The sequence below is a fragment of the Podarcis gaigeae genome, assembly GCF_964106915.1.
Source record: "Podarcis gaigeae genome assembly, chromosome: 5".
Lineage (NCBI taxonomy): Eukaryota > Metazoa > Chordata > Lepidosauria > Squamata > Lacertidae > Podarcis > Podarcis gaigeae.
This window is the reverse complement of record NC_139681.1, coordinates 50,988,450-51,016,401: the sequence shown is the minus strand read 5'-3', so window position 1 is coordinate 51,016,401 and position 27,952 is coordinate 50,988,450. Positions and strand designations below refer to the sequence as shown.

Below are 27,952 nucleotides of genomic sequence, written 5' to 3'. Positions count from 1 at the left end.
CACCCATATCAGTCCCAGCCAGCATCGCGCGCACAACAATGAACACAATGGAACTTATTTCTGGGCAGACATTAGAGCAGAAGATTACACAGTTCAGCATACTTCTCTCTCCTACTTTCAAGCCACACCGTTACCGTCAGTGTGTACAGTTGTCGGTAATAAGAAGAACAACCAGTATCGGCTGTGGGTTGTTTTCTAAACCCTGCTATAATAGCAGAGGGAGAGAAGACGTAGTTAAACTACAAGTCCCACAAGCCCCTGCTCCAGAGTCCCTCGGCAAAACCAATCCGAGGACTGCAGCTCCCAGAGTGCTCTTCGGCCTTACAGTTTGCGGGCGAGGAAGTGGCCGTTTCTCTTCGCCGTTTTGCCCCGCGGTGGCCGTTGCTTGCTTGCCGCTCCTCCTCCCGTCGACCCACGTGGTCAGAAAACGGCGCCGGAACTCGGGACGCAGCGAGGCGGCCGGGCTTCCCTACTGTGCTCTCGCCCATGTCTGGGACGGTGGTGGAGGCCGTCCGGGGCAAAGCAGCTGCCGCTCAGCTGCTGTCTTTTAGCGGGCTCTTCGCCGTGTATAAGGCCAAGGGATGCACCTCAGCCGCTGTCCTAAACCGGCTTAGGGCGAAGCTGATGGCAGGTACCACTGAAGGGGGAGAGCAGAAAGTCCAGGGAAGGAGGGAGAGTCTGGGCCAGAGGTGGGGAGCCCTCCCGAGGCGACCAGGCTCTTCTCAACTCAGCAGCATCTGGAAGGCCTCGGGTTCCTCATCTAGGCAGGTCCTAAGGCAGGCATAGGCAAACTCGGCCCTCCAGATGTTTTGGGACTACAATTCCCATCATCCCTGACCACTGGTCCTGTCAGCTAGGGATGATGGGAGTTGTACAGTGGTACCTCGAGTTACAGACGCTTCACGTTACAGAGTCCGCTAACCCAGAAATAGTACCTCTGGTTAAGAACTTTGCTTCAGGATGAGAACAGAAATTGCGCAGCGGCAGCGGGAGGCCCCATTAGCTAAAGTGGTACCTCAGGTTAAGAACAGTTTCAGGTTAAGAACAGACCTCCAGAACGAATTAAGTTCTTAACCAGAGGTACTCCTGTAGTCCCAGAACATCTGGAGGGCCAAGTTTGCCTATGCCTGCCTAAGGCGTGTGAAGAAGTAGTGGAGTTAGTTGACTCGGAGACTCTGAATGCTGCACAACCCTTTTCTTCATTATTTCCTCAGCGCCGGATTTATGTGTAAGCTAAACAAGATATAGCTTAGGGCCCCCCAAAAAAATTTAAAGGACAAAAAACCCCTGGATGTACATTTCCAAAATATAAGATAAAGAACAAATAAATAAAACCTACATACAGCAACAGTGTTTTGTGTTGTATAGGCTCCTATGATGTAAGTAGTGGTCCCCGCCTGCTAGCTTGCTCTCTAAAATATCCCTGGTTTGCTCATTTCTATATGTAGGATGCCTACATTCTGCATGGACTGGTTGCATGGCAACATGTGCAAATGGTTTTAGATACCTATTAGGTCCATAAATTACCATATAGCATATATTCAACACAAAAAACAGTGACAATTTGTTTTTGACAAAGGACAGCTGGACATGTAAAGGGCCCCATTACCTTTAGTAGCTTAGGGCCTCATCAAACCTAAATCTGGCACTGTTTTCTATACATAGTGGTGCACTTTGTTCATTTTAGTCATTGGACAGTGGGTATTGCTTCCCTTCAGGTAGTGCTCATTTCTTGCCCGCTCCCCACCTCCATCCACCTAATTGCATTCTTTACAACTGCTTCATTCCTACACTGGTATAATAATAATAATAATAATAATAATAATAATAATAATAATAGCAGTAGTAGCAACAGCTTGGCAACCCAGATAATTACAAAGAAAGACCCTGATAATGTGTAGTTTCCTGTCTTAATCTCTTTCATCCACTTCTGTCTTAAGCTCTTCTAAATGGTGTTTGTGCATGTATTTTCATTTTCATGATAACAGATTGCGATGGTGGATTTTTCGTTTCTTTTTCTGCCACATCTGTAATACAGATTTTCCAGAGTAACTATGGCATCCCTTCAAAGGAAAACCTAGTGGTTTGTTGTTGTTTTTTGTCATTGATAACTTTCAAAAGAACAATAGTCTTTGATTCCCACCCCACAGCTGTTGGCAGGGGCAGTGATCTACCCATCACATTTGGTCTCCCCTCCTGCCGTCTATCTGCCATTCTCAATACTACGTCCTGGGGAAAAATGAAAACCTTTTTTTGTAGGGGTTCTTTGATGGTGTGAAACTGGAGGTGAGGAAACACACCAGAACACAGTGTGGAGTACACCAAATGCTGGTCTGATCCTGCTGGCATAGCAGTGTGTTTGCTGAGCATGTTCAAGTTCTGGTTGGCTTTGGCCTGCCACCTCTTTGCTCCTCCCATGATGCAGTCAGTAACCAGCCTCAAACAAGGGGACTGACGAATTGAGCACTAGAAAAAACGACCATGCTGGGTGTTGTATTGATGACCTACCTGTTTCCCACCACCCCTGTGTTGTCCATAGTAATGTGGGGCCTTGGACTTGGGCCCAAATTCTGCGGGTTCCATTGCCTTTGCAAACAGGTGCAAAGAACAAATGTCTCCCACTTTATCTGATCTTCCAGCACAATCCATGGAAGTCTGACTTGATGGATAGCATTTCTCACTTCACATTTATGTCAAGAGTGCTGATATGGTTCCTGTTGCAATTAACCCAAGATGCAGAAAGGAGTTATGTTTCTGTGGCATGCCTTTAAAAAAGCATCCTAAACCTTCTTTTCTAACCAAACAATTGTGTAGCTTCTGGGGTTTTTTTTTAATATTGTCAACATGCCTAATTTGGAGCTGAATTTGGGGGACCATTTTTATCTTTGCATGAGTATGTAAGGTGGAAAACTTTTATTTGGATGTTCCTGCTGAGGGAAAGGCGAGACCTTAGATATGTCCTAAAATATCCAAATAGTGGATGCTGTGTAAGTGTTCTCCAATGAGAAGCCAGTTTTTGTAGGGACATGGTCACATAAACACACTACTAGTCATATTAGTTGCCTTCCCGGAAAGAGAAAGTTACCAACATATTTTGGCAAAATTTATGAATTATTTGCAATCTAGCTTCCTTTCTAGATTTACCACCATTTCTGAGCACTAAGTTTCTTTGCATGTACTGGGCCTATTGATTTAAATGGGGATGGTAAGCATGTGCTCACCCTCGGTTTGTAGGAAATAAAAAATGGACCAAAAGCAGGTAATAGTTAACAGCAGTTTATTTTTGGCTTTTATGAAGTATTCATTACCAAAGCACAAATTCAATTTCACTTATTCAATTTCAGATGCATCAGTTTTTGTTATGATTATTTTATTGGATAATATACTGCTTTATCCCCTGCCAGTTTGAAATCCACCTAGCAGTTCGAAAGCACGTCAGAGTGCAAGTAGATAAATAGGTACCGCTCTGGCAGGAAGGTAAACGGCGTTTCTGTGTGCTGCTCTGGTTCGCCAGAAGCGGCTTAGTCATGCTGGCCACGTGACCTGTACGCCGACTCCCTCGGCCAATAAAGCGAGATGAGCGCCGCAACCCCAGAGTCAGTCACGACTGGACCTAATGGTAAGGGGTCCCTTTACCTTTATCCTGCTTAATGGCCAAGTAGGCTACTAAGTGGTTACAAATTATAAAAGCCAAATACACAAATACCAATTTAAAAACAAGATTAAAATACACAACAAAGCAGTATCATAAAAAAGAAGATCCGGGTCACGGGATCAGGAAAATGCTTGTGTAAACAGATGCATCTTCAAGAGCCAGTGGAATGTCAGTATAGGTGGCCTCTGTATTTTGCCTTTCTTCCAATGCATTTGGAGCAGGGTTTTAAACACACAGCAATTAAAAAACACCCCACACAGGCACTTGGTTAAGGTTTGTACCTGGGTTTTGCACCTGTAGCTCCGCTCCAGATCCACCTTTCCCAACTTGGTACCCTCCTGGTGTTCGGAACTACAGTTTCAGTACCATGCTGGCAGTGGCCGATAGGAGCTGTAATCTAAAACAGCTGGAGGGTACCAGGTTGGAGGAGACTGGGTTAGCTACTGCATCCCCTGACTTGAGCACCACATTGCCATCTGCTTTCAACCTTGTAGCTGGGAATGCAAGTGCAGGCAGGGCTTTCACAGTGTTATCTACAGAACAGCGTGCAATTTCATATCGTTTCTTTCCATAGCCAGCAAGGGACTTGGTTGTGCATGTAGTCTGCTGGATCCAAGCCATTATATGTAATTAAATGTGGGAAACATATTGAGAGACTGCTGTGCACTGTTGACAACATTGGAAAAATTCTGTGACTGTTGCTAGTTATGGTTTTATTACTGTAACAAATCAGCAAATGTGATGCTTCTTGTACGTTGTTGGGGAAAATAATGCACCCTGTCTGTTAACTATTAAAATTATTAATTATCTGATGCCAGCTGATGGTAGATATAAGAACAAGCTCTAGGTATACTATTCGTTTTATGATAAGACAAATCCTAGGATTCTCATTCACAATTTTCCTCCCTCCTTGGGATTAAACTGTTTCCATTAAATTAGTTGTGCCACTTTGGTACCTTTCAATGTGAACGGCAGATTTATGTGCCTTGTTTGTTATTTTTATGAAGTTCTATGAAGCTTTTTATCCTTTGGGATCTTATTTTTTCAGAAACTGGTATGCCAAAGCCTAGTAGAAGGAAGAGGAATAAAATGTTAAAGATTGGACATGGTGGGATTCTGGATAGCAGTGCTGCAGGAGTGCTAGGTAACCTGCATATTAGCAGTCATTTATTTATTTGCAGTGTCCCTAGAGAACTCTTTCCCATTGAAGATAACTTGTCTGCCACATTAGCAGCTTTTCCATGTGAAATGTAGATGTACTTTTTCTTCAGTCCTGTGCAGATGGCTGGTTTAAATAACTGGTTCCTCTGCTCCTGGACTGCCATTTTATGATGTCCATTGATTTTATGGTTTTTATGTTATATCTTCTGAGGTTCTGCCATCATACTAAGCTAGTCCAGCTGTGGTTTGTTTACCTGTTCACTCCAAAGCAGAAGTGCTTGGACTGAGTACACCATCCTGCAGTTTGTACAAAAAGCATACTTTAAGGCCTAGCATTACATGTGAAGCCAGCTTTTAAGTTCCCAAGGTGGGTTGCAACATTATGCAACATTAAAAACAGTTTAAAACAACAATAATAGAAATAAAGCAGGTCCTTTTTTCTGTTATTGTAAACTGGGCAAATAAGCTGAATCACCGTATTTTGTCTTTGCTGGCATTCCTTTTTTAAGCCACTGATGTTGGAGAAATGAGTACTGCTTGCTCAGTCATAAATACTGCAGACCCTTTAAAATAACTCGGAAGGACCCCAATGTAGATTGATGGTCCTTTTAGTAATACATTGCACTTATGTGCATTGCTTCTCGACGCACCATACCCCAACCACCCTGACATACTGGAAAAATGAAAAGCACCAGAATATTTTTTTCCCTCCTAAAATTTCTTCTGTCATCGTTTTCAATCAATTGACCCTGTTAATGGAAAGTGTCAGAATTGTGTGACATAATATTTGTTACTGGCATGATGTTTTACAGACAGCAGTAGTGAATACAGAGGTGACAGGGGCAATTGTTGAAGTAATGTTTCTCTTTGTTAACAGTGGTTGGCATTGGAAAAGGAACTAAAATGCTGAGCAGCTTGCTGGCAGGTTCTAAGGTAAGGAAAAATGGGGTACTTCATGTTTTTTGTATGTTTTCCACCTTCAGGAAATGAACTATGAATAGGGAACTGAGGGCAGACACACTTTTCAGATAGCAAAGACTGGGAATCACACTGATCTTCAAATTGCTTTGACAAAACAAGTCTGTCTAAAAGAAGTGAGGCCTTGAGGCTTAACCTACATTGGAATCCTGGCTGTGCACATTCTAGGTTAATTCTTTAACGGTTAATGCTTTATCGGCTTCCTTGGCTTGGATCCTAATATAACTTAAGGAAGTTCACAGCGGGAAAGTCTCCTGTCACTTCCTTCCCTTCTGTACCACTCCATGCTCCATTCCGTGCTGTTTGTGATGCTCCCCCAACCGTCTGAGATGTTTTTTAGGGGAAAGAGAAGATGGGAAACTGCTTCTATTAACTTATTTTAAGTCAAAATATCTGATAAGAAGTCCATAAGAAAAGGCAGCAACAGAGGTTGGTCCTCTAGGGTGGATTGCGGCACTGCCCCACTAACTTCGACCGGCCATTAGCCAGCCTCTCCCCCGGCTTAATTTCTCACTTGCATTCAGTCCAGGGGGAGCAGTGTCTTATCGACTTCTCCTTTCTTAGCCTCGGTGTTGCCCTTATAGAACGGAGCAGGGAGGAGGATGGGGCAAAACTGGAATGAGTTGGCCCTGCCTTTCATTGGTTCTGACTCTGCCTCCTGTTGACCTTGCTGACTTCCACCCTGCCAACCCCAGTAGACACTAGGCACCACTTCTTGAGTGGAATTCTGTATGTAGCTGATGATCTGTGGTATGGAGGCTTTTCAGCTTCGTATTCACTGTTGGCAGTAGCCATAAACTTGCAGGGTGCAGAAATAGTGCAATTAATGTGCATAATGTGTCAAGGGAGGAAAAGCATAACATAATGTAATCTGCATGAACACGCTGGACGCAGCTGGAGGACATGTTACACTTCCTCTTTGATACAGCGTATGAAATTTCTGGTGTGAGATTAGAAATGGCAGTTCCTTGGTTGTTTTGGAAATTATGCTTGGTTAATTGAGATCTCAATTTATACACACTGGTGAGTTTTAATACTTACCCACAAAATATATGTACTGACAAAAGAGAGAGCTTAGTCCTCCAGGGCTCAAGAAATAAAATTAGAACTTGGTGATCATTGGGGGTTGTATCCCACATACTGCTAAGTGAAAGAGAATTAGCACTGAACTTGTTTCACTAGAGGGTCATCTTGTGAAAGAGGTTCCACAACCAGATAGCTTTGTATATAGAGAGGATAGGAGCATAAAAAGGTAGTTTAATGAGACTTCAAACTCGCACAAGCTCTTGCACAATGGCTCCATCAGTGCTTTTGCTGTGTTGGATTCATCTGCCCAGCATGGAGAAATGGACCTGTTCAAGCACAGGGCTTGCTGAATGACAGTGTTGGATGCAACAGCTCAGCTTCAAAAGTGAAGCAAAGAGCCGCTTAACTTTGAACTCCTACACTATCATCTTGCACAGATCTGCTTGGAAGTAAGTGGATGATGTTGGGTGTTTCAGCCCTAAAGGTGATCTGTTTATTAAAATTCACCTTCGTTGAAGCTGGCTAGTAAATATGCTTTCTGGCTCTGGAGAGGAGGTGCAAATAGTTGTTAAGATGCTTTAATTGCTGCTGAATAGTTTGAAACGCTCTTAGCTTCCATGTCCCAAATTTATTATCCCAGGACACCTGTTTACCTATTTTTCTGGTGTGGCCCTATATTCTCTGACAACAGAGATACCTCATATCTGGCAAAGCTAGCTGTTGTCAGTGTTAGCTATGACTAGATACAGTGGTGCAGACTTCTGCTACTTCATACCATCTGTGTGGATTCATTTGATTGCATTGTGCATTATCCAGTTGTGGCTTCTTCCATATAACAGTAGTTCTACTTCCCTCAAGTAGGTCAGATGAGAGTGATTTCACTTTCCCCTGGGAATGAGAGGCTCAGTGTGAGTAATCTGTACTGTGATCTCCAATGCACTAACTAGTTGAAAATCCGCTCTTTTAAAATGGGCTCTCCTAGGCTAGCTGTTTTTTATCTGAATCCCCAGGAGCTTCACTGACTTGCAGAAGATTAGAATTGACTCCCCTGCATTAATTGCAGCTTCTTGTTTAAGCGATAGGTGAATGAGCGTTTGATCTCAAAGGTTGTCATCTCTCCAGAGAGAACCGTTATCAAAATGTCACCCGGATAACATCAAATCCAGGCTTCCAGTGGCCTCAGAGGTTAGGGAGGAAAAAGATGAACAGAACAGGGGGTTTACTGAGCTTGCCATGGTCTTGAACAACTCAGATATTTTTTAATAGTCAGTTGAATTTCCCAGGGATCCCCAAATGGGTAATGGAAGCCGCTTTAATTAGTTGTCTGAAATGGAACTGTTCTGTTTTACTCTGACACAAGCTTGCTGTCAGGGGGGCTTGAGGAACATAATGGCTAATTTCCCTCTAGACTGAGACTATTGCTGGCTTATAGGTTTCTTGTGGTGTCCTTCCCTGGTTGCTTTTTTCCCTTTGCCTTTTTTAAAAGCAGAATTCACCTAACACCCCTTGACAGGTAGTGCATGCATTTTGTACTCAGGTACACAGAAAGATTAGAATTAATCCAAAGGTCAAAGAGCTATTTTTCACAAGACATTTAAACCGGTGAGGCAAAATCAGCTTGGATGCTGCATGGAAGTAGAGACTTAAATGATGAGCAACTTTCTGGTTGGCAATCTTGACTTTGTATGAAAAACAGAATCATAGAATTATAGAGTTGGAAAGGGTCCAGAGGGTCATCTAGTCCAGCTCCTGCAATGCAGGAATATCAGCTAAAGATCCACCACAGATTGCCATTCAACCTCTGCTTAAAGAACTCCACTACCTTCCAAGGGAGTCCATTCCACTGTCAAACAGATCTTACCATCAGAAAGTTCTTCCTGATGTTTAGCCAGAATCTCCTTTATAGTAACCTGAATCCATTGCTTTGCGTCCTAGCCTCCAGAGTAGGAGAAAGCAAGCTTGTTGCATCACATTGTTGACTCATGTGTAGCTTATGGTCCACCAAGACCCCTAGATCCTTTTCACATATACAGTCATCCTCTTGTTATGTTTGCTTCATTTTATGTTTTTTCAGGTTGCGTCCTGCGGCGACCCAGAAGTACCAGAAAGAGTTACTTCCGGGTTTCGCCGCTCACGCATGCACAGACACGCAAAATGGCGTAACGCGCATGCACAGACACGGCAAATTGCAATCCACGCGTGCGCAGACGTGGGTTGCGTTCCTTTCATGTTGCAAACGGGTCTCCAGAACGGATCCTGTTCGCAGCCAGAGGTACCACTGTACTGCTGGCAAGCCAGGTGTCCCCCATATTATATTTGTGAAGTATTAACTCATTCTCAGGTGTGTACTGTACAGCTGAAGCAATACTGAAAGTCTGTGGAATCTCTTTGTTAAACTCCTGAAAATAATCATTGATGTGTGGAAGACAAGCATTGTAAGCATGGCTTAGAAAAAGTATACAGTCATACCTCGAGTTGAATGTGCTTCGGGTTGAGCGTGTTCGAGTTGCGCTCTGCGGCAACCCGGAAGTAACGGAGCGCGTTACTTCCGGGTTTCACAGCTTGCGCATGTGCAGACGCTCAAAATGACGGCATGCGCGGAAGCGGCGAAACACGACCCGCACAGACGCACTGTCGCATCTTGCGTTCCATTCGGGTTGCGAATGGGGCTCCGGAACGGATCCCGTTCGCATCCCAAGGTACCACTGTAATGAATGTCTGATGTTTTTAAATTTTCTTTTTGTTTCCTATTCCATTACAGCGGGAATTTAGTATCTGGAACAGGGGTGGGGAACCAGTGGTCGGTCCTTCAGATGTTGTTAAACTTCAACTCGCATAAGTCCTAACTGGCATGGCCAACAGTGAAGGCTCCTCTTTGGAGCAAAGTGGAATATAGCCCATCTAAGATTCTGAGCCCCCCAGACCTCGAAATCTATTGTCTAGGCTTTCTCCTGTCACCCACAGTCATTATTAACATATTTCCACTGACTGAGAGGCTTCCTAGATGCTTCTGCCCACCTCATCTGTCTAGCCAGTCAAAATAATTACTACCAGCAAGTCCTGCCTCTGACTTCACAACTCTCTCCCATAGAATGCCCTGAGTCGGGCAGTGGATTCTGTGGGTGTAGATTGCCCTTCTAAACCAAGGTTAGAGACGTTTCAATTTAGTTAGCCAATGTTTCTCAAACTTGGGTCTCCAGTTTCTGTTAGACTGCATCTCCCATCATCCCTGACCGCTGGTCCTGCTAGCTATGGATGATGGGAATTGCAGTACAATAGCTGGGGACCCAACATTGAAAAACACTGAGTTAGGCACTAAGTTCTTATACAATTGCAATTCTTTTGTGTCCATGCCTTTGCAGGGGGGAGAATGGGAAGAAAACCAGAACATGTTCCCACCCATGTTACCTTATTGGCCCTGCCTACATAACCTTGGCTGCCCCCACCAGGTGCACCACTAATGACCATCTGGAGAGGCACAGGTTCCTCACTCCTGATCTAGAGCTATGGGAGCCTGTAGCTCAGTAGGCAGGTTTGTGTGTCTCCCACAAGACCTTCAGGAAATAGATCCATGCTTATGAAATAGGATTACTATGGAAGGGGACACTTCTATAGTGCCTGTTGTATATTGAATGGGAGTAACTGGTAAGAGTTAGTAATGCATTTGATGGCTTCCTCTAAAAAAACATTATGTTGCTTTCAGTAATTGCTAGCTTTTGGTATTCTTCTGGACACAGTGCATATGCAGGGATGTTCACTTTTGCTAACCATTCTTAACACAATCAGCTATTTGTTCTAATGGAAATGCTAATTGATGGCAAAGATGTATATTTTAGAAAGAGGCAGTTTTACTGATGCTTGGGCAAAGCAGTCTTTCCTGGAACCCATTAAGCACCTGTAGTGTGCAAGTAATTATTGTAAATGATGATAAACAATTTCAAATTAGATCTGAGTTTGCATGAATGTATTTAAATAAGTCTGCAGAATAGCTTTGCTAAACAAATTAAGATTTAAGGATACTTTATCTGGGTGACTTGCTGCTCTGTGGTATGTAAAGCTGAATTAGCCTTTCTCCCCCTCCTTATTGCACTCAGTGCTCTATTTTCAGGCCTGTTCAGCTGATGGTTAAATCTTCCCATAAGGAGTGAGATTTATGATCATGCTGCCTGCTGATAGTCTTTTACAAATGACAGCAGCTGACAGAGAGTTGTTTCTGTAGTGTTAGTTTGGTGATGGTTCAATTTGTTCATACAAGTCATTGTCCACTGTTGCAGTCCTCAAGGAATAATACACATGCATATGTGCACAAATCATGAAAGTACCATTATCCATTGGTTATCTAGGAGGAATACTGATGCTATGACTTACAAACAAAAAGCATTCAGGCTGCAAACCCATACACATTTTCCTTGGAATAAGCACCATAAAAAAACACTGAGACATAATTCTGAATAAACATGGATAGCTACTTGTCAAGCTACTTTTATTGGTGCTGCTAAGATAAAGCAAACTGGAATCACTTTCATGTTGCCAACAATGGAGCTCATTGTAGGCACAGGATTCAAATGGGAACAGGCTTCTGGGTTTGGAAAGATTGGTTCCGGAAAACCTGGAATTTTGTATAGCAGGTGTAGGGTGATACAAGAACTGTGAAGATCCCCCATGGTCCACTGATGTTTTCAAAGCAAGGAGCAGCTAATATGCATTAAGTGAATGTTCATTCTTGCTTAAAAATGTATGACATGCTCTGCTGAATCACATCAAATTCTACGTAGACCAGCATCCTTTGCAAAATACATGGCACTAAGTGGTCCACCAGAAGTTGGCCAATGGCCTATTCATGGACCGCAACCTATTTTGACACTGCTTTGAAGTCATGAAGCTTTCGTACATGTAAGGTTTCAAAAGCTATAGAACACATGATTGCCACAGAAATACCTCCAAAAAACACCCTTCCTATAGCAATTCATTTTTTGCTCTGTCAATAGTGTTGAGAGATTTGGAATTCACATCCTTCACTAAACATATTTTCATTCACTGGAAGGGCAAGATACAAATTTACTAAACAGATTAACAGAGGTTCTGTTAACACAGAGAAAGAGAGACACCATGCAGATGCAATAGCAAACCATAGTTTTCTCTTACCCGTACAAACGGCAGCAAACTTTGAGTTTGTGTATGTGAAGAGAGTACGTGAAGACAGTAGATTTGAATATTTCCACATTAGGATAGCAACAATAACTTGCCATTGTATCTGAATGTGGCAGCTTATGGTTTGCTGCTCATAAGCCAGGATCTCAGAACTAAAGTCCAGATCCTAGTTTGTCATTAAATAAGGATCAGTAATTCAGGTGCCTATTACTTCCCCCTCATACAGGAGAAGGGAGGTTCACCTCCACTAATGCATGTCATTGGAAAACCATGGTTTGTTGCATCTCAATGTAGTTTTGGTAGAATGAATTCTTGGCATTCATCTGTCTTGAGAGACAATGGAGTGCACCTCCAGGAGTGAAGTCAAACCCTTGCGTTAGCAGCACTGAAGTGACCCCGCTGAGGTGCAAACCTGGGCAGTGTGTATGGAGGTCCTGGGCTGCCCAGAGGACAAGACACCCTTCTCGGCCTCTCTGATGTGGTATGGAAAGAAGAGCAATATGTTTGCTATCAGCTTGGCTGCTGAAGTTGCCAGAAGAAAATGTACAACCATCTTAGGGACTCCACTCCAAGTCTGTGTAGGGCTTTACTCCGTAGCTTTTTCTTCTCCTGAGATTTCCTGCAAAGCAGCAGAAGTTTAGGACCAGAGTTTTCCCTCTCCTAGATGGGATACTTTACCAGGTTGATGAGCCCCATTTGCCACTGTCATGGATTATAAACCAAGGAATAAGTGTATTGGATAGATCCAGGTCTAGTTCTCGCACTGTTGCAATTTTAGCATGCTGTCATTGTGCTAAAAATCTAGTAAGAGTTTATCTGTTTAATAGCGTAAATAATAATTAAAACCTTACTAATAGTATAAATTAAAATGTTCAGGTTCATATTATTCTCACACAGTTGCTGTGCTAAAGCTTTCCAATGTCCTAAGGATATGAACATCTTGGACCCAGTGCAATTATCTGCAAATTTTCCTGTTAAATATTAAGGACTCTTGCCTGCCTCACTGGAAGTCAGGTCACCCTGTGAGTTAATCTAGTCACAAAGTAGAGGTGGATATACAGGGTCAAATGATCCAGCTACACTTGTAGTTCTTCAGCAGTGACAGAACAATTACAGCATCTTGCGGTAAAATAAATTTAGTGCAGTGTTAGTACAAAGTCAGCTTTTTCTCTCCAGAGAAAAATTATTCTAGAAGAGAGTTGTAATGTTTCTTGGTATTAAGACATCATGTTGACTATTCGTTAAATTTAAATTTGCTCTGTTGTCTATAACCTGCTCTTGGCTTTAAAGTTTTACTCTTTGGGTTTGACTTGCTGAATGCTTCTGTTTTCATTATCTAATCTTCATTTTTTTAAAAAAACTTTAATGGTGTTATTGAGATGGAATGATATCTGTAGTCTCCCTTTTCATATCTTATGTAGAGAGGGGGCTTTATTTTGAGTTTGTGTTACAGTATCTTGGATAAGAGAGCAAATGAATAATAATATAACACACTTATTATTTAGGAGTAAATGATATTTTTGTGGGATAAATAAATCATCCTGAAATCATATACTTTGTCCATAATCACTTGCTTATGTAGTGTAGATGGAGGATAATCTAACACCACACATGAGCTTGTCCTTTTCTGAGAATTTATAGCTATGCTGGATTCCCAAACTCATTGGTTCATCACGAGTTTAATAACCCTTTGGTTAATTGGTGCTGCTCAGAGATACTTTCTAAGCAGCTGTACTACATAGTCCAGGAAAGCCCCCCTAATATACCTTGCAATGCTGAGAGGCAACTCTTGGATCTTACTCTCTCTTTTTTTAATCACCAGCATCCCTAAAAATAATGCTGATCCAGGGAACAGTCTGGGTTGCTTTAGCAGTTGGGGGCAGGTGGTTAATTTTCTCATTAACTGTGACTTAATTGTTACTTGCTAGTGACTGAGATCTTGTGTTCATAAAATCTAAGGTCACACCTGATTATATTCTATGCAAGCCAGAGTAAGATTATGGTGGAAGTATGTGAAATTCTGAACCATGGCTAGGTAATCTAATAGTTTTCTGCGCTCTGATTCCGTGATTCATTGCAGGGGCAGGAACTCTGAGCACATGGAGTTCTTGTGTCTTCAAGGTCTTCTCCATTCACTGATGGTTGCTGTTTTCTTCAAAGAAGCTCACGGCTTCCTAACTGAAGGCTATCCGCTTTTTTCCTCACAACAACTCCATGGGGTACATTAGGTTCAGTGAGATAGTGATCGGTCCAAGGTTGCCTAGGGAGCTTCACCAGTGATTGAGGATTGGCATCCAGGTCCCTAGTTCAAGTTCAGCATACTATCTACTATTCTAGCTTCTGTGGAAGGGACAGATAGATGGGAAGTGTGTATGCATAAACTTTTCCATCTTCAGACATGAATTATATCTAAACATCCCTCTTAATTCTGTGTCTTAAATATTCTTGCTTAGGCATCAGAGCAGCATTTTGACTATTCATTAACCAATGCATTATTGGGAAATCTTATTTACTATCTTATTTACTTCAAATATGCTTGTCCTGGCTTTCCCTGTTTTCCTAATGATGGGAACTGCATGTTTAGCAGCATCTAGGACTATCTTAGCATACCTCATCTTGCATGAGGGTTTGGTTCCAAGGGTTATATGTATACATGGAAAGCAGATATAACAAACTCCTGGAGCTTCCCACAGAGCTAGCCAGCCTGACTTCTATAAGATAGCCAATAAGGGAAAGAGCATCCCCAGTGCTCCCAGTGGGCCTTGCTCAGCAGGGAAGACAGAGCTTAAAAGCTTTTCATGCCAGTTCTGCTTGGGTAAACCCAATGCATAAAGAGGTTTTAAGCTCTTGGCCTTGACTCTTGGGCAGAGCCTGCTCAGCACGCCAGCTCTGGGGGTGTTAGGGATGTTTTTGCAAGATCTTGCAGAACAATCTGACTTCCTGGGAGATCTCGTGAGAGTATCCTCATCACTGCTAGAGCTGGCACTTAGCAGGCCTTGCCTGGAAGCAAAGTAAGAGAACTTAAAAGCTCTATTTGCACTACGTCTGCTTAGGCTTCATGCTACACTTGCAAGGGTTTGGGGTGGAATGTGCACGCCCAGCAGCAGAACTAGCACATCGAGTTCCGTCGCTCTACCTGCTTTGGTTTTCATGTATCCAGCCAAATGCCTAGGCTACATAAATGTGTGCGCGCACACACACACACACACGCGCATGCATATACTTACTAAAATTGTGATGCAAAATCTTTTTGTGTGTCTTGATTCTAAATATGTAGTAAGCTTTTGTAAAAAAAAAAAAAAAAGGCAAATGTGGCAAGCGGTGCTCAGTTTGACTGAAAGCTCTGTGCCTCAGTTTCAATTTAGAGATAATATTCTTCCACTTTTCCATGTCTGTATTGCTGCCTGTGCTGTTTCCTTTTCTCTTTCCAGAGGTGATGGCATTCACAAAGGGAACTGACGTCATCTCCATCTCCTTCTTTCTCTCAGTTTTTTCTTTTTTATAATCTGATTTCATAGCATTGTGCAATCCTTCTTGATGACAGGCTCACCAAAGCTGATTGAGTACATTCCTGTGTTATATCTACCCTTGATTTCACTAAAATATTCTAACATTTAGTATTCTTTCATGGCTGTGACTTACACTTTTTATAATATCCAATTAGTATACTTCTGTTTTTATGAGTACTCTAAATCAGAATGGGAATGTGCATGTACAGGAATAGATTTGTTCATTTCCATAATTGTTTCTTTTTTCTGAATTGTCTAGCTTGGTGGCATGGTATAAACTCAAGATGCTGGTGATATTTTTAATTAAACCTCTGTTGCCCTCCACTCCGTGTTTCACACTAATTATTTTCTTCCCTTACAGAAATACACAGCTGTTGGGGAATTGGGAAAGGCAACTGACACATTTGATTCTACAGGCAAAGTAACAGAAGAAAAACCTTACGGTAAAGAATCACATAATGTGTTCTGTTCTGACTGTTTGACTGCAGTGCTTTGTTTAGATTGCAGCAAAGATGGTGTCAGGCTCAGGTTTGTAGCTTATTTTTAAAGGAATTTTGTTAGTCTAGCTGACAGATTAAATGGTTTGCAACATCTTGGAAATGGGGATTCTTTGTCAGCTTTTAAGATGACTTCTGAGAAACTCAACTCAACACTTGAAGGTCATATAAATCCACAGACCCCTAGTTACTGAGCCCATCACCGTAATTAATCAGCATGCATTTAGGAACTGTAACTCTCTGCATATGTTAGACCCCAGCTCCCAATATGCCTTACTGTTGGCTATACTTACTAGGTCTAATGGGATATGGGGCCCTCCAGATGTTGAACTCCCCAGTTTCCCATTCCTGGCTTTAGTTGCTTAGTTTCCATTTCAGCTTGGTCCGTTCCCAGAAACCACCAGTGGATTGTGATTGATATTGCTTCTTTTTTAGATGAGGAGTTGGAAGGACCCTAGCTCACTGATAGAGTCCATGCAAAGACTCAGTCCCTGGTATCTGAGTTAGGGTCTGAAGCTGTGGAGAGCCAATTCCAGTTAGCATGAACAAGAGTGATCTGGATGGTTTAGTGCTCTGACTCAGTAGAAGTGAGCTTCCCATATTTCCTACCTCTGTCTCTGCATGCATGTGGTAGGGATGTAATGGGCATTTGTGCTTTTAAAAGGTGGTATGTTGTGTGCAGGTTTCCCTTGACTAAACTTTCCGAGATCACAGAAGCACAGACTTGTAGAGTTGGAAGTGACCATGAGGATCATCTAGTCCAACCCCCTGCAATGCAAGAATCTTTCACCCAACATGGGGCTCAAACTCACCACTCTGAGATTAAGAGCCTCGCATTCTACCAACTGAGCTATCCCCTCCTGAGCTGTGTTGGGATAGCGTGCACTGCCTGAATATCCCCAAGCTTGTGCATGCACATCCTTGGTGTGTCTCAACTTGGCTTGGGCCTGTGTGTATGAGTATGAGTATGAGTATGGTGTCATGTTTTCTTCTGAACTGACGCTCTGCAATCAAAGTACTACTATGTGTGCTTTTAATGAAGCAAGAAAGAAAAAGCATGTAAGTAGCATGTTGGGTGTAGAGGAATTGGGGTTGTAATCACTTAAAGTTCCTGCTGTGGGTATGTAAGTATTTGTGATGCCTGTTTGTGAGGTGATACCCATAAGGCTTCTTGCTCCACTAACAATAGCCATAATCATAGCATAATGGGATGACCATGAGTTAACTGTCTATTGTAAATGTTTTCTTTCATTCCACCCATCCTAGGAGATGATCCTTCTGTTGTTGATAATGCAATGGGGGAAGTTTCCAGTTCTTACTATTTCCTCAAAGTAGACCCTTCTCTTCAGATCTTTCTATCACCTCTCAGTGCTGTTTTACATTTCAGACAAACAGCTAAATCAACAAATTCATCCAAGGAGGAGAACAAGAGCCTTTTAAATAGCTGGAATGGTTGCTAGGCTTCTGCTTTGTTGCATGCCTTGCTTTTGGTCATATGCAAAGATGCATCTCTCCTGTGCTTCTGAGAAATAACATGCCACTAATTGCGGAGCAAACTTGCTACTACTCTCATTAATTCCTTCACAACTTAAAGAGAACAGAGCTATAGATAGCTGGTCTCCTAGCAACTGCTATGCAACCCTCTGTATTTATAATACCCAGTAACAGGTAACCATGATAAATTATCTTCTGTTGCCTTGTGGTGATAAAGGAGGTCTCTGTGGATTTTTTTTCTTTACTCCTTTTTCTTGCATGCAGTATGTTCTCACTTTTCCCACACCTCTTAAAATATAATATTGCCTCACAACTTATACTGCCTCACAGACCTACCTTCATTTTAATTCATGTCCATTGCTTGATTCATTTTTAATGCTGAATGAGCAAACTAGCCAAAGGCCCAATTCAGATATTATAAGCCAGGGCTGAAGAACTTCCGGCCCGCAAGCCTAATTAAGCCTGGAAGATTGGCCCACCAGGCCATTTTGAGCAAATTACACCCACTTTCCCCCCTTACCTGATTACATATATGATGTCAGGTACAGAAAACTTCAAGCCATGACTGAATTTCTTTAAAAAATCCTTAATGTGGTGTACAAAAACAGATCAACAGTAAAAGCTGTAGATTAATAAATATTGGCAGACCACAATAAAATCATTAAAAACAAGGCTGCCATCTTTGCAGTAGCAGCTGAAAATAATTGCTGCAGTTTTCTACAAACGTTTGCCACAAACTGCAAAAAGGATCATCCACCATAGTATTTTGATGTTGTTTTTAATCTTGGCTTGTATTTATTATTATTAGAGCTATGTTTTGTCCCTTCTTCCCTGGTGTTTGTCTTAGCAGGAGTATAAATTGGCTACCAATTTGTGATTTTTCGTACTTGTACAATTTGTTCACTTGTTTGTGAATAGTAATTAAATTTAAAGCGTCTCAAAAACAGAAGTCCAGGATCATTTGAACAGTATCTTAAAATTCAAAAATTATTTCCCAAATACAGTGCTGGGCTCAGATTATACCCTCTTCTTATGGTAAGGTTCCTATTTTTCAAATCAAAAACAAAGACTGAAATTTTAGTCCTACAAAGGTGTCCAAAGGTTGTTTGAAAATAAGGTCTTGCAGGCACCAACAGCAAAAGGAAATGTTGAAAGAGCTTCATTGCTTACCTCTCCCCACCCCACCCCACCCCACCCCACCCCATGCATGTTTTCCTTTATAACTGGTAGCAGCGATGTCTTAAAAATAGCCTAAATATGTTCAGCCTTAGAACCCATAAGAGTTTATGATGTTAATAATGTGAATATAGGTAGTTTGTTATTGTCTTCTGTTTTCCAGTGTTGTTTCACTTTGCTCTTAGGCTGAGATACCCCACCCCACCCTCCAAAAGTAGTAAAACAAAAATGAAATGCTATGACTGATATTGGTCAAAGGAAGGCCTAATAGTTACTGGGCAAACTAGAACAGGTTTTTTTCATCAGGTGAAGATGAAATGCCTGTGTTTGGTAGGTAGAAAATGCAAACATTCCCATTTGAGAAATGTTCAGATTAGTTATTCATTTGTACAGAAAAGCATTATTTAAGTCTACATATTTGGTAGAGGCAATAGGAAGTATTTAACATTACACCAAGTTGACTGTTTTGTCAGTGCAACCATTTCAGTTTGCCAGACTGAATGATGCCCCCTTCTCTTCTCCCTGTGTGTTCTCCTGATCCTCCCAGAATCAATTGCAGGGGGAGAAGAGAGGAGAAGCCCCATTGCGCAAGCAGAAGACCTTTAAAGGGCTTCCACCAATGGGACTCATTAGGTAAATCCCGCCCATTGGTTCAATTTAGAGATTAACCTGTAGGCTAACATTCTTATATCCAGATTACTTAATATTAGCTATTATTTAAGGGAAACTTAATATTTACAGTTTTTAAAAAATCTGATGTAAATCAAAACATCATTAAAAAAATTTGAATGATTGATTTTTACACACCTGAACCCACATGCCATGAGTCATAGGAGCTTGATCTTAGAAGCAAACAGGGTGTCTGCAGCACCAGGGAGCCTGTCTCTCCCTCTCCTCATTCCCGTACATATTGTTCCCCTCCTGCAGCCCTGACTGATTTATGAACTGCTGCAGCATTATCATTAATGACACTTCATTTAGACTGCTGCTGGGCACAGTAGCAGCATCTGCCATCGCTGTTCCAAATGTTCTCTTTGTATAAAGTGAGATATTAAAGTTGTTTCCTTCCGATACAGCATAAGAGATGAAATGTTTTCTTTTCAAGGAATAACCCTCTTATCTGTATCACGAGAGCCATCTGTTCAGGAAGGGAGCTGCAAGTGCCTAGAAGAGCAAGGATTAAAGCATAAGAAGAAGAAGAAAAAGCCATTCATGATATTTATTTATTCCTTGGCAGGAATCCATTGGGATTCACCAAAGGGAGGGAGGCTGAGCAGAGGGGATGTTCAGGAAGGATAACCAGTCCCAAATCTGACCTTTTGGTCAGAGTCCAAATATCTGTATTCTCTTGCATTGTGTTCCTGAAGTCTATGTTTTGGTTTCTCCAGAAATCGGTCTTTGACGGGAGTTGTACTCAGTGTGCTTGTGATTCTTTTGAGCCGTCTCTTGGCAATGTATATGTGAGAGTGTAGGTGCATATGTTACAAAGGCGAGATTTATATTCTGGCTGTACTGGATTGGATAATGATAACTAGATTATGTAAAAAGTGAGTATCATAATACCCTAGAATTATTAATGTGCTGGAAATCGGAACCCAGATAGCTAGGCCATTCTAATTTTTTCTTTAATCTCTTGTGAGGAAGAAAACGTTTTGTGCACTGAGTATTTCATAATGTATCTACTACATTCTCCCCTACCATGTTGCACATCCTAGTTATTAAGAAGAGTCTTAGATCGACTTGCATTAGCATACATTACAATTCGATAGAGGAAGATTTTCATAACATTACATAGCTTATCAGAAAAATGAGCATTCAGATTGGAGTGGAAGCAAATAAACAGCCAAATCCTGTATGCAGAAAGTTCTGTATTTATGGGGTTATATTTCTTTTTCTCCCTCTGGTAATATAAAGGCTGATGTGTGTTGAGAATTTTAAATCAAGTAGATTTATGAATATTTCACCCCTCTTTTCGTCCACATATCCTTGTTTTCAGGATAATGTGATGCAAATTAGATACCCCACATATCCTTTAACCCAGTGTTTCCCAACCTTGTGCCTCCAGATGTTTTTGGCCTACAACTCCCATCATCCCTAGCTAGCAAGACCAGTGGTCAGGGATGATGGGAGTTGTAGGCCAAAAACATCTGGAGGCACAAGGTTGGGAAACACTGCTTTAACCTATTCATTTACTTGCACAACTATTCTGTGGCATAGGTTAAGCCATTCTTTCAAACCTGGTGTCCTCCAGGTTTTGTTGAACTACAGTTCCCATCATTCCTGCTGGGATAGCTTTGTTAGTAGAGCATGAGACAAAAGGGAAAGAGAAGAAATTACATACTTCTGCTACTTAGCCTTACTTAACTTTCTGGACTATTGCCTGACTCTTTTTTTGGACCAAAAAATGATGACTGGCCCTAATGTCATTTAAAATGTTCAAGGTTGGTATTGGCTAGTCAGTTATATTTTATTTATTTAGGATACTTATATATCCAGTTCACAATGGGCAGTTCACAAATTTAGAAGCAACACAATACAAAAATAAAATAGTGAATATTAAAAACAAACTAACATGGGCATGGGCATACAGCCGTTTTGAAGCAGATGAGAACGATAAAGACACGACTAAAAATCTCTCCAGCACAGGGAAACAAAATAAATGGAAGAACTAAAAATCAGTAAAACTATAGATGTTCCAAAGCCTAGGAAAATGAAAAGGGCTTCACCTGGTACCAAAGAGATCCTCAAGCCCTTCTAGGGAGAACATTCCATAACTGGGGTGCCACCACTGGGGCACTAATAGTCATCACTGTCCTCACTAAGTGGGGTAATTTGAAAAGGGCCCTCTGCTTTAGATGTTAATGTCCAGGCAAGTATATACAACAGGAAGCAATCCATTTGGGGCTTTATTATTTAATACCAGCACTTGAAATTATTTAATACCAGTCTAGGAATGGACTGGAAGTCAATGCAAATGATGATGGACTGGTGTGATATGCTGACATCTACTGTCAATCATCTTGCTATTTTGGGCTAGCGGATGTTTCCAGACAAAGGCAACACCATGTATAATGCATTGCAGTAATCCATCTGGGGTGCTAATAGAGCATAGACAATTGTTGCAAGACTATCTATTCAGATAGAATCATAGCTGGTTTATCAGATGAAGTTGGTAAAGTACTCAATGTATTGTCCTGGCTTTAATATAAAATCCAAAAAATCAGCAGCTTTCTTCTCAATTCTCCGAAGTACTCAAAGTTTGTCAGTTGTTACACGAATAATGAATACTGAAATGTACATATGCCCATGTTTTCTCTTTTGGCAGATTGGATAACAAAAGAGGATCTTGAGAATGTCCTGCAGAAGTTCACAGGCAGCATCATGCAAGTTCCCCCGATGTAAGTGCTTTGATAAATAGCTGAACGTCATCTTTGGGAAGCCTGCCTGCAAAATCTCATTTTGCTGGCAGTAGAAAGTGACCTCTGTAGAGCAGAAAGCTGGCAAGACAGGGCAGTCTGGAAAGAATTTATTAACTTGACAGAATTACAGCCAAGAGTGACATTGACTTGAACAGCACATGCAAATAGCCCATGATGCTGTCTGTTATGACTGAATTTGAGGCCTTTGGTCATCACTGAAGCAAAGCTTTCCCTTGCCTTGAATATTTAAAGCAAAATCAAATAGTATTGCTTAATGGGCAGTGTTGCATTTTAGGACACTTTTGTATACCAATAATAGGAAGTGTTCTCAGTGAAGGTAACAGTGCTTCTTGGAGGGATGCTTGAGGCAGTCCAGTCCAATTTACACAGTGATCAAGCAGTCTTTGAAGTATCAAATGCAATGCTTGGCATAGAAACTGTGGAAGTGCCACTTGTTCTTGGCAAATGCCCATTCCCTTATGGATCCCTGTGTCAGAATGTAAGGGTCACGTATGAACAGGATGGTGATACGATGTATGATTAGGTGTCTTCATCAGAGATGAGCTAATTTCAGATTGGCAGGCATCTTCTCTTTTTTCTTGAATGTTAATGGTTCAACTATGCCTATTAAATTCATAAAGGAAGACCTTGGTTCTGAGAATGTGAGAAGGGTCTTGCTAAATCAAATCAAGGTCTCCTAGTGCTGGACTTAGCAAGCTTCAGCCACCATCAGTTATACCAGAAATTGAACAGTGGTCCACTGGTAGACCTTCTGCCCACCCCAGAGCACTTAAATGCATGACAGCAGGCAATGAAACATATAACTATATTGTCAGGGAACTGCCATCGGCTCAGAGGCGAGGGATAGAGGGGGAGTTGTGTTACAGGGAGCCTCCAAAAATCTTGTGAAGCAGTTCCTCTTCCGGCGAGGATGAAAGCTCCACCTCCAGTGGAGAAGAGGTGCAAGGACCAGAGGATGCTAGAGAGAGAGCCTTAACACCGTGCCTGAGCAAGCCGGAGAAGAGGGAAGCACACCCCTGCCGTCCCCAATCATGCACAGTAGTTTGAGGCACAGGGAGAGCCGGAAAAGGCTTGGGGTGACGAAACTTTTATGTTGGGGGAGGTACAAAAACAGACCACTCCCGGATTCTGCTAGCGATGGAGCCAGACATGAACTTATGACGCTCTTCACTGTAAATAGTTTGCACCAAAATAAAGCCTGTAAAAGACAGGTTGGAGTCCTGCCTGGTTACTCTCGAGCAACCGCAACAGCATCTGACATGAGTGTGTGCATATATATATATATATATATATATATGAGATTTATTATTTATTTATTCACCTGGGCAGATGGTTCTCCTTAGCACTGCCCTGGATTGAATCTGTTGTATTTGTTGTTTTGTAAACATCTTAAAGATTTACTTGTATTGAGTGGTATATAAATATATGAAATAAAATTAAATAAATAAGAAATACCCTGTTGTATTCACTCTTTGATCAGCTATTGTGCCCTGAAAAGAGATGGACAGAGGTTGTCCACTCTGGTTAAGAAAGGAGAAGTTGTTGAAGCAAAGCCTGCCAGACAAGTTATGGTCTACAGTCTCACTCTTAAGAGTTTCAAGCCGCCCTTCTTCACGCTTGGTAAGGATCCAAAGCATGGAGTCTGGCTGTATTTAAGTCAAAATATTAAAATTATCTATGTTTGTTTTAATTGTATTGTGTTTTAATTGTGTGTACGATGCTTTGTGTGGACTGTGCCCAGGAAGGCAGCCTGTAAATAAGTTTTACACGCACACACTATATACATATTTATCATTATTTATTATTTATTATTACTATTTATTAGTGCCCTCTTCAATCCCCCCTTTCTTTCTCCTCTTTTTTTTTTGCTTGTCCTAATTTTCAGCTGTTCCCACAATACTGCATTTGTCTTATTAATTTCTTTTCCTCTCCCTTTGTTGTCCCCCCTGTTATTTTCTGTAGTGTCTGTTTAAATTACAATATTCATTTTCATCTATTTCTGTATACCGATAATGCGGTGATAATTAAAAAATGTGAATCAAGAGGCCTAGGCCAAACTAAGGAATTATCCCATTGCCTTTTATTTTAAGTCCTGTATCAGTGAAATATAGACCACCTTTAGACAATTGAGTAACTCGGATGAACCACATGGCCATTATCTTAATGTTCTGATGTCAACATTATTTTGACCTATGGATCTACAGTGCAACTATATACGTAGCAATGGACTATCGATGCGTCCAGACTGAGAATCTCTGGGCCCTGTGTTTCAGAGAAAGACTATTAAGGACAGTAGTGATCTTCCTGCTGAGTCCCTTTTGCCAATAATCAGACAGGGATGTCAGCCATGACATGCTGTTCTCTTTTCTATCGAGTGTGATGAAAAGGCAGTGTAGGCTAAGCTGATGGATGTAGACCCAGGAGATCACAGCTGCAAACACTACCCCACCCTGCATGAACTGGGGAAAACACTGATTGCTCAGCCTTTGGACATTTTGGTAACTTATGGGAGTGGTTGCAATATTGTTCAAAAGCGGAAGTAAACAACTTTGCACATTTTCAAAGTGTTAAGTAAGTGTCACTCGGTAAGGCTAACAGTTTGGGGCTATGTTTGACTTGCAGGTTAAGTGCTCTCCTCTTTTGCATAATATGCAAACCGTGTTTCAATGTACTGTGTAATTTCAGTGGTTATGACTTACTGCTTGGGTGATTTGCAGCTCTTTATAGCGAGCAGATTTTAAACGGTCTTGGGTCTTCCTGGATATGTGTGATGTGCGTAGACTTTTAAAAGTTTGCGCAGTGTTTTAAAACATTCATAGATGCTTTTTGCTAGCACTTCAAATAATCTCCCCACCCCTCAAGCAACAATGGATAAATATATGACCTGACATGGTATCTTTCTTCTTCTTCTTCTTCTTCTTCTTCTTCTTCTTCTTCTTCTTCTTCTTCTTCTTCTTCTTCCCCTCCTCCTCCTCCTCCAAATGAAGGCTCCGAAGTACTGAAATCCTGAAACTGGTGCTGTAAAGTGAATGATTGTTAAGCCGGTGCATTTTATTCCTGTTTGCTTTTTGCTCTTCGCCAGCTTCACAATCTCACCCTCACATATGTTACAGGATGAATAATTTATATTATAACCCATAAATATTTTAATCACTCTATTGTTTGCTTAGTGCATTTTTACATTTCTATGTAAAGTAGATTTTTGTGCTATGCTGGCAATTTACCATGTCACCGTTAACATTCCAGATGTTGAATGTGGCGGCGGCTTTTATGTCAGAAGCTTGGTCAACGATATTGGCAAAGGTAGGCACAGACAAAGCACAATCGCTCGGGGAGCAAGTGTTCCTGTTAACAGAGGGCCAGATCAGCTGTCAGTATCTCTGGCTGCCAGATGTGCGCACTGGGGCTGCGGCACTGTTTGCCATGGTTTGGACCTCTGTAGCACAAAATGAACCTGAGTGAATTGACTACAAAAGTGGTCCTTCGAGGGCAGCAGTAAAGTGGTCGGTTTGGCCATGGACTTATGAGAGAGGAGTAAGAACTCTCTTTTCCTGCAAGATAAACAGATGGGGGGGCGGGTTGGAGAGGTAAGAAAGTTCCTGTTTTTAAAGGTTACGATGATAAATAATGCTTTGAAATCAGAATGCGCAAAGTTGCAAACATGATATAACCATCCCATCTGGATTTGCCCCTGTTGTTTATGATGACTTAATCAGCTTTTCCTCTGACCTGAGATGTGATCCCACAAAAGGAATTTTTATTTGGCTATACTTCACCCAGGGAGTAACATAATCATTGACAGGAGCATAAGTTCAGGCATTTTTAAACACTAAGCTCTTTTAGATTCTGCTCAGCATGAACAGAACGTAATGGCTGTACACCAAGAATTATTGGTGCTCAACTTTCCTCCTTTGGCAGAGACCGAATTCAGTAAGCAGCCATCGGTGTGTAACAGGATTTGAATGGCAACTGTGTAATATTAATACTCTGTAATGTGAACACTAGTTCTGTTTGGGGCAGCACTGCACATGGGAAGTCTCCTGCAAGCGCTTTTCATTTTTAAAGGAGTCTAGAAAGGTACTACATGTCAACAGCTTATTAAGGCATGCAGTTTGACCTTGTGTCAAAAATCTTATCATAAAATGTGTTTGTTGTTGTTTGTTATTGTTGTTAAAATTTGTTAGTCACTTTATCTTGCCCAAGGCAACCCAAAGCAACTTACAAACAAAACAAACCACATTGATACATTAAAACCAGGGGGGGAGCAAAACAACAACAACATCACATCCCACCCACTTCTAAAAGGCCACTGATAGTTAGAGGCCAAAGGCCTGGTTATAGAGGAAAGTTTTTGTATGGTGCCTAAGGAAAAATGATGGTGCCAGCCAGGCCTCCCTGAGAAGAGCATTCCACAAGTGGGGAGCCAGTGCATGAAAGGCTTTTTCTCGTGTTGCCACCCTCTGGACTTCTCATGTAGGGGACACACAAGGAAGGGCCCTAGATTATGAATGCAGGGTCTAGGTTGGTTCATACAAGAAGTGGTCCTTGAGGTATTGCAGTCCTGAGCCATTTAAGACATTATAGGTTAAAAGCCATTCGGGCCAGGATCAGTGTAATATGCTCAAACCGTCTTGCTCTGGTAGCAATCTGGCCACTGAATTCTGCACCAGCTGAAGTTTCCAAAGAATCTTCAGGTGCATCCCTATGTATAATGTGTTGCAGTAATGTAGTGGGGAAATGTACCCCCCCCCCCGAATTGCATTTCCATGAGATGTGCAGCGTATTTGGATAATGAAATGTTTAATGGTTAATATTTGTATAATGAGTCAAACGTTCAAAGTGCTTCAAGGTTCATTATCTAGTTGTTACCCTTACAACAACCCTGTAAGGCACATTAGTATTATCCCCCACTATTGCTGAAGGGGGAACTGAGGTTGAGACAGAGTGGCTTGCCTAAGGCCACCTAGTGAGTTTATGGCTGAGGCGAGATTGAAACCAGGGACTTTCTGATTTGTAGCTCAGTTCCTTAGTCAGTACACGACACCAGATCTTACCATTTGGTATTTAAAGAATACATTGCCAAAGATGCACAGTATGTGGTTTTAAAATACTCTAGGCTGTATCCAGTGCCATTAAAATAAATGATTATGACACACATAAGTTATTAATTCAAATGGATCTACTCTGAATAGGACTGGTACAGGATACAACTCTATATTCTACCATAGTGGTGATGTTATAATATATATCTCATATTTCCCACTGGGGTGCTAGTTTCAAGTTCTGTAAAATATTGGTGTGCTGTTTGCAAGCTTGGCTTTTGTTTTCTCCCTTTTGATGCTGCAGAGCTGTCCTCCTGTGCCACTGTGCTGGAACTGACCCGAACCAAACAGGGACCGTTTACCCTAGAAGAGCATGTTCTTTATGAAGACAAATGGACCATTGATGAAATTGCCCGGTCTCTGGAGTGTTGCATGCCTCTCCTCCAGGAAGAACCGCCTCGTAAAAAATTAAAGATGGAGCTGTCTGAAGAATGCGCCATGAACTCTGAAGATAAGTGATAAGTCAGGTCAAGGAAAAAGACTGAATGACTGAGATGTTTTAAGATTGCTCTGGGATTGTCTTGTCTTCCCCTGTAAATTTACAGTCCAGTGCGTGGAGGATGACAAATTACAATGCAATGAAAATGATACCTTTCTATCTCTTCTGTTCGTGCTGAAGCACACAGACACACACAAAGATGCCCAGCATTTCTTTCCTTTCATAATGTCCGTACTGTGTTGTGAACTTATTTGTCAAGGAAGCAGACTCATCACTACACCCAGTAAAAGACCTTGCAGGACACTTCTAAAATTTGAATTTGCT

General features: G+C 41.6%; 1 protein-coding gene across 1 annotated transcript; it reads left to right on the top strand.

Annotated features, from left to right (window-relative positions):
* Window positions 1-78: 78 nt before the first annotated feature.
* On the top strand, window positions 79-27,946 carry TRUB1 (TruB pseudouridine synthase family member 1). The gene is made up of 8 exons (XM_083741495.1): window positions 79-631; window positions 4,704-4,799; window positions 5,694-5,749; window positions 15,842-15,923; window positions 21,973-22,045; window positions 23,568-23,707; window positions 25,334-25,390; window positions 27,434-27,946. Exons 1-8 carry the CDS (start codon window positions 487-489, stop codon window positions 27,646-27,648), a joined length of 864 nt encoding a protein of 287 aa, XP_083597621.1. The 5' UTR covers window positions 79-486; the 3' UTR covers window positions 27,649-27,946.
* The last annotated feature ends 6 nt before the right edge of the window (window positions 27,947-27,952 follow it).

Bases quoted from the DNA above. Each gene is read 5' to 3' on its own strand.
- TRUB1 (XM_083741495.1), top strand. From the start codon at position 487: ATGTCTGGGACGGTGGTGGAGGCCGTCCGGGGCAAAGCAGCTGCCGCT. The intron at 23,708-25,333 runs GTAAGGATCCAA...TTAACATTCCAG, and splicing joins GCCGCCCTTCTTCACGCTTG to ATGTTGAATGTGGCGGCGGC. The intron at 25,391-27,433 runs GTAGGCACAGAC...TTGATGCTGCAG, and splicing joins GGTCAACGATATTGGCAAAG to AGCTGTCCTCCTGTGCCACT.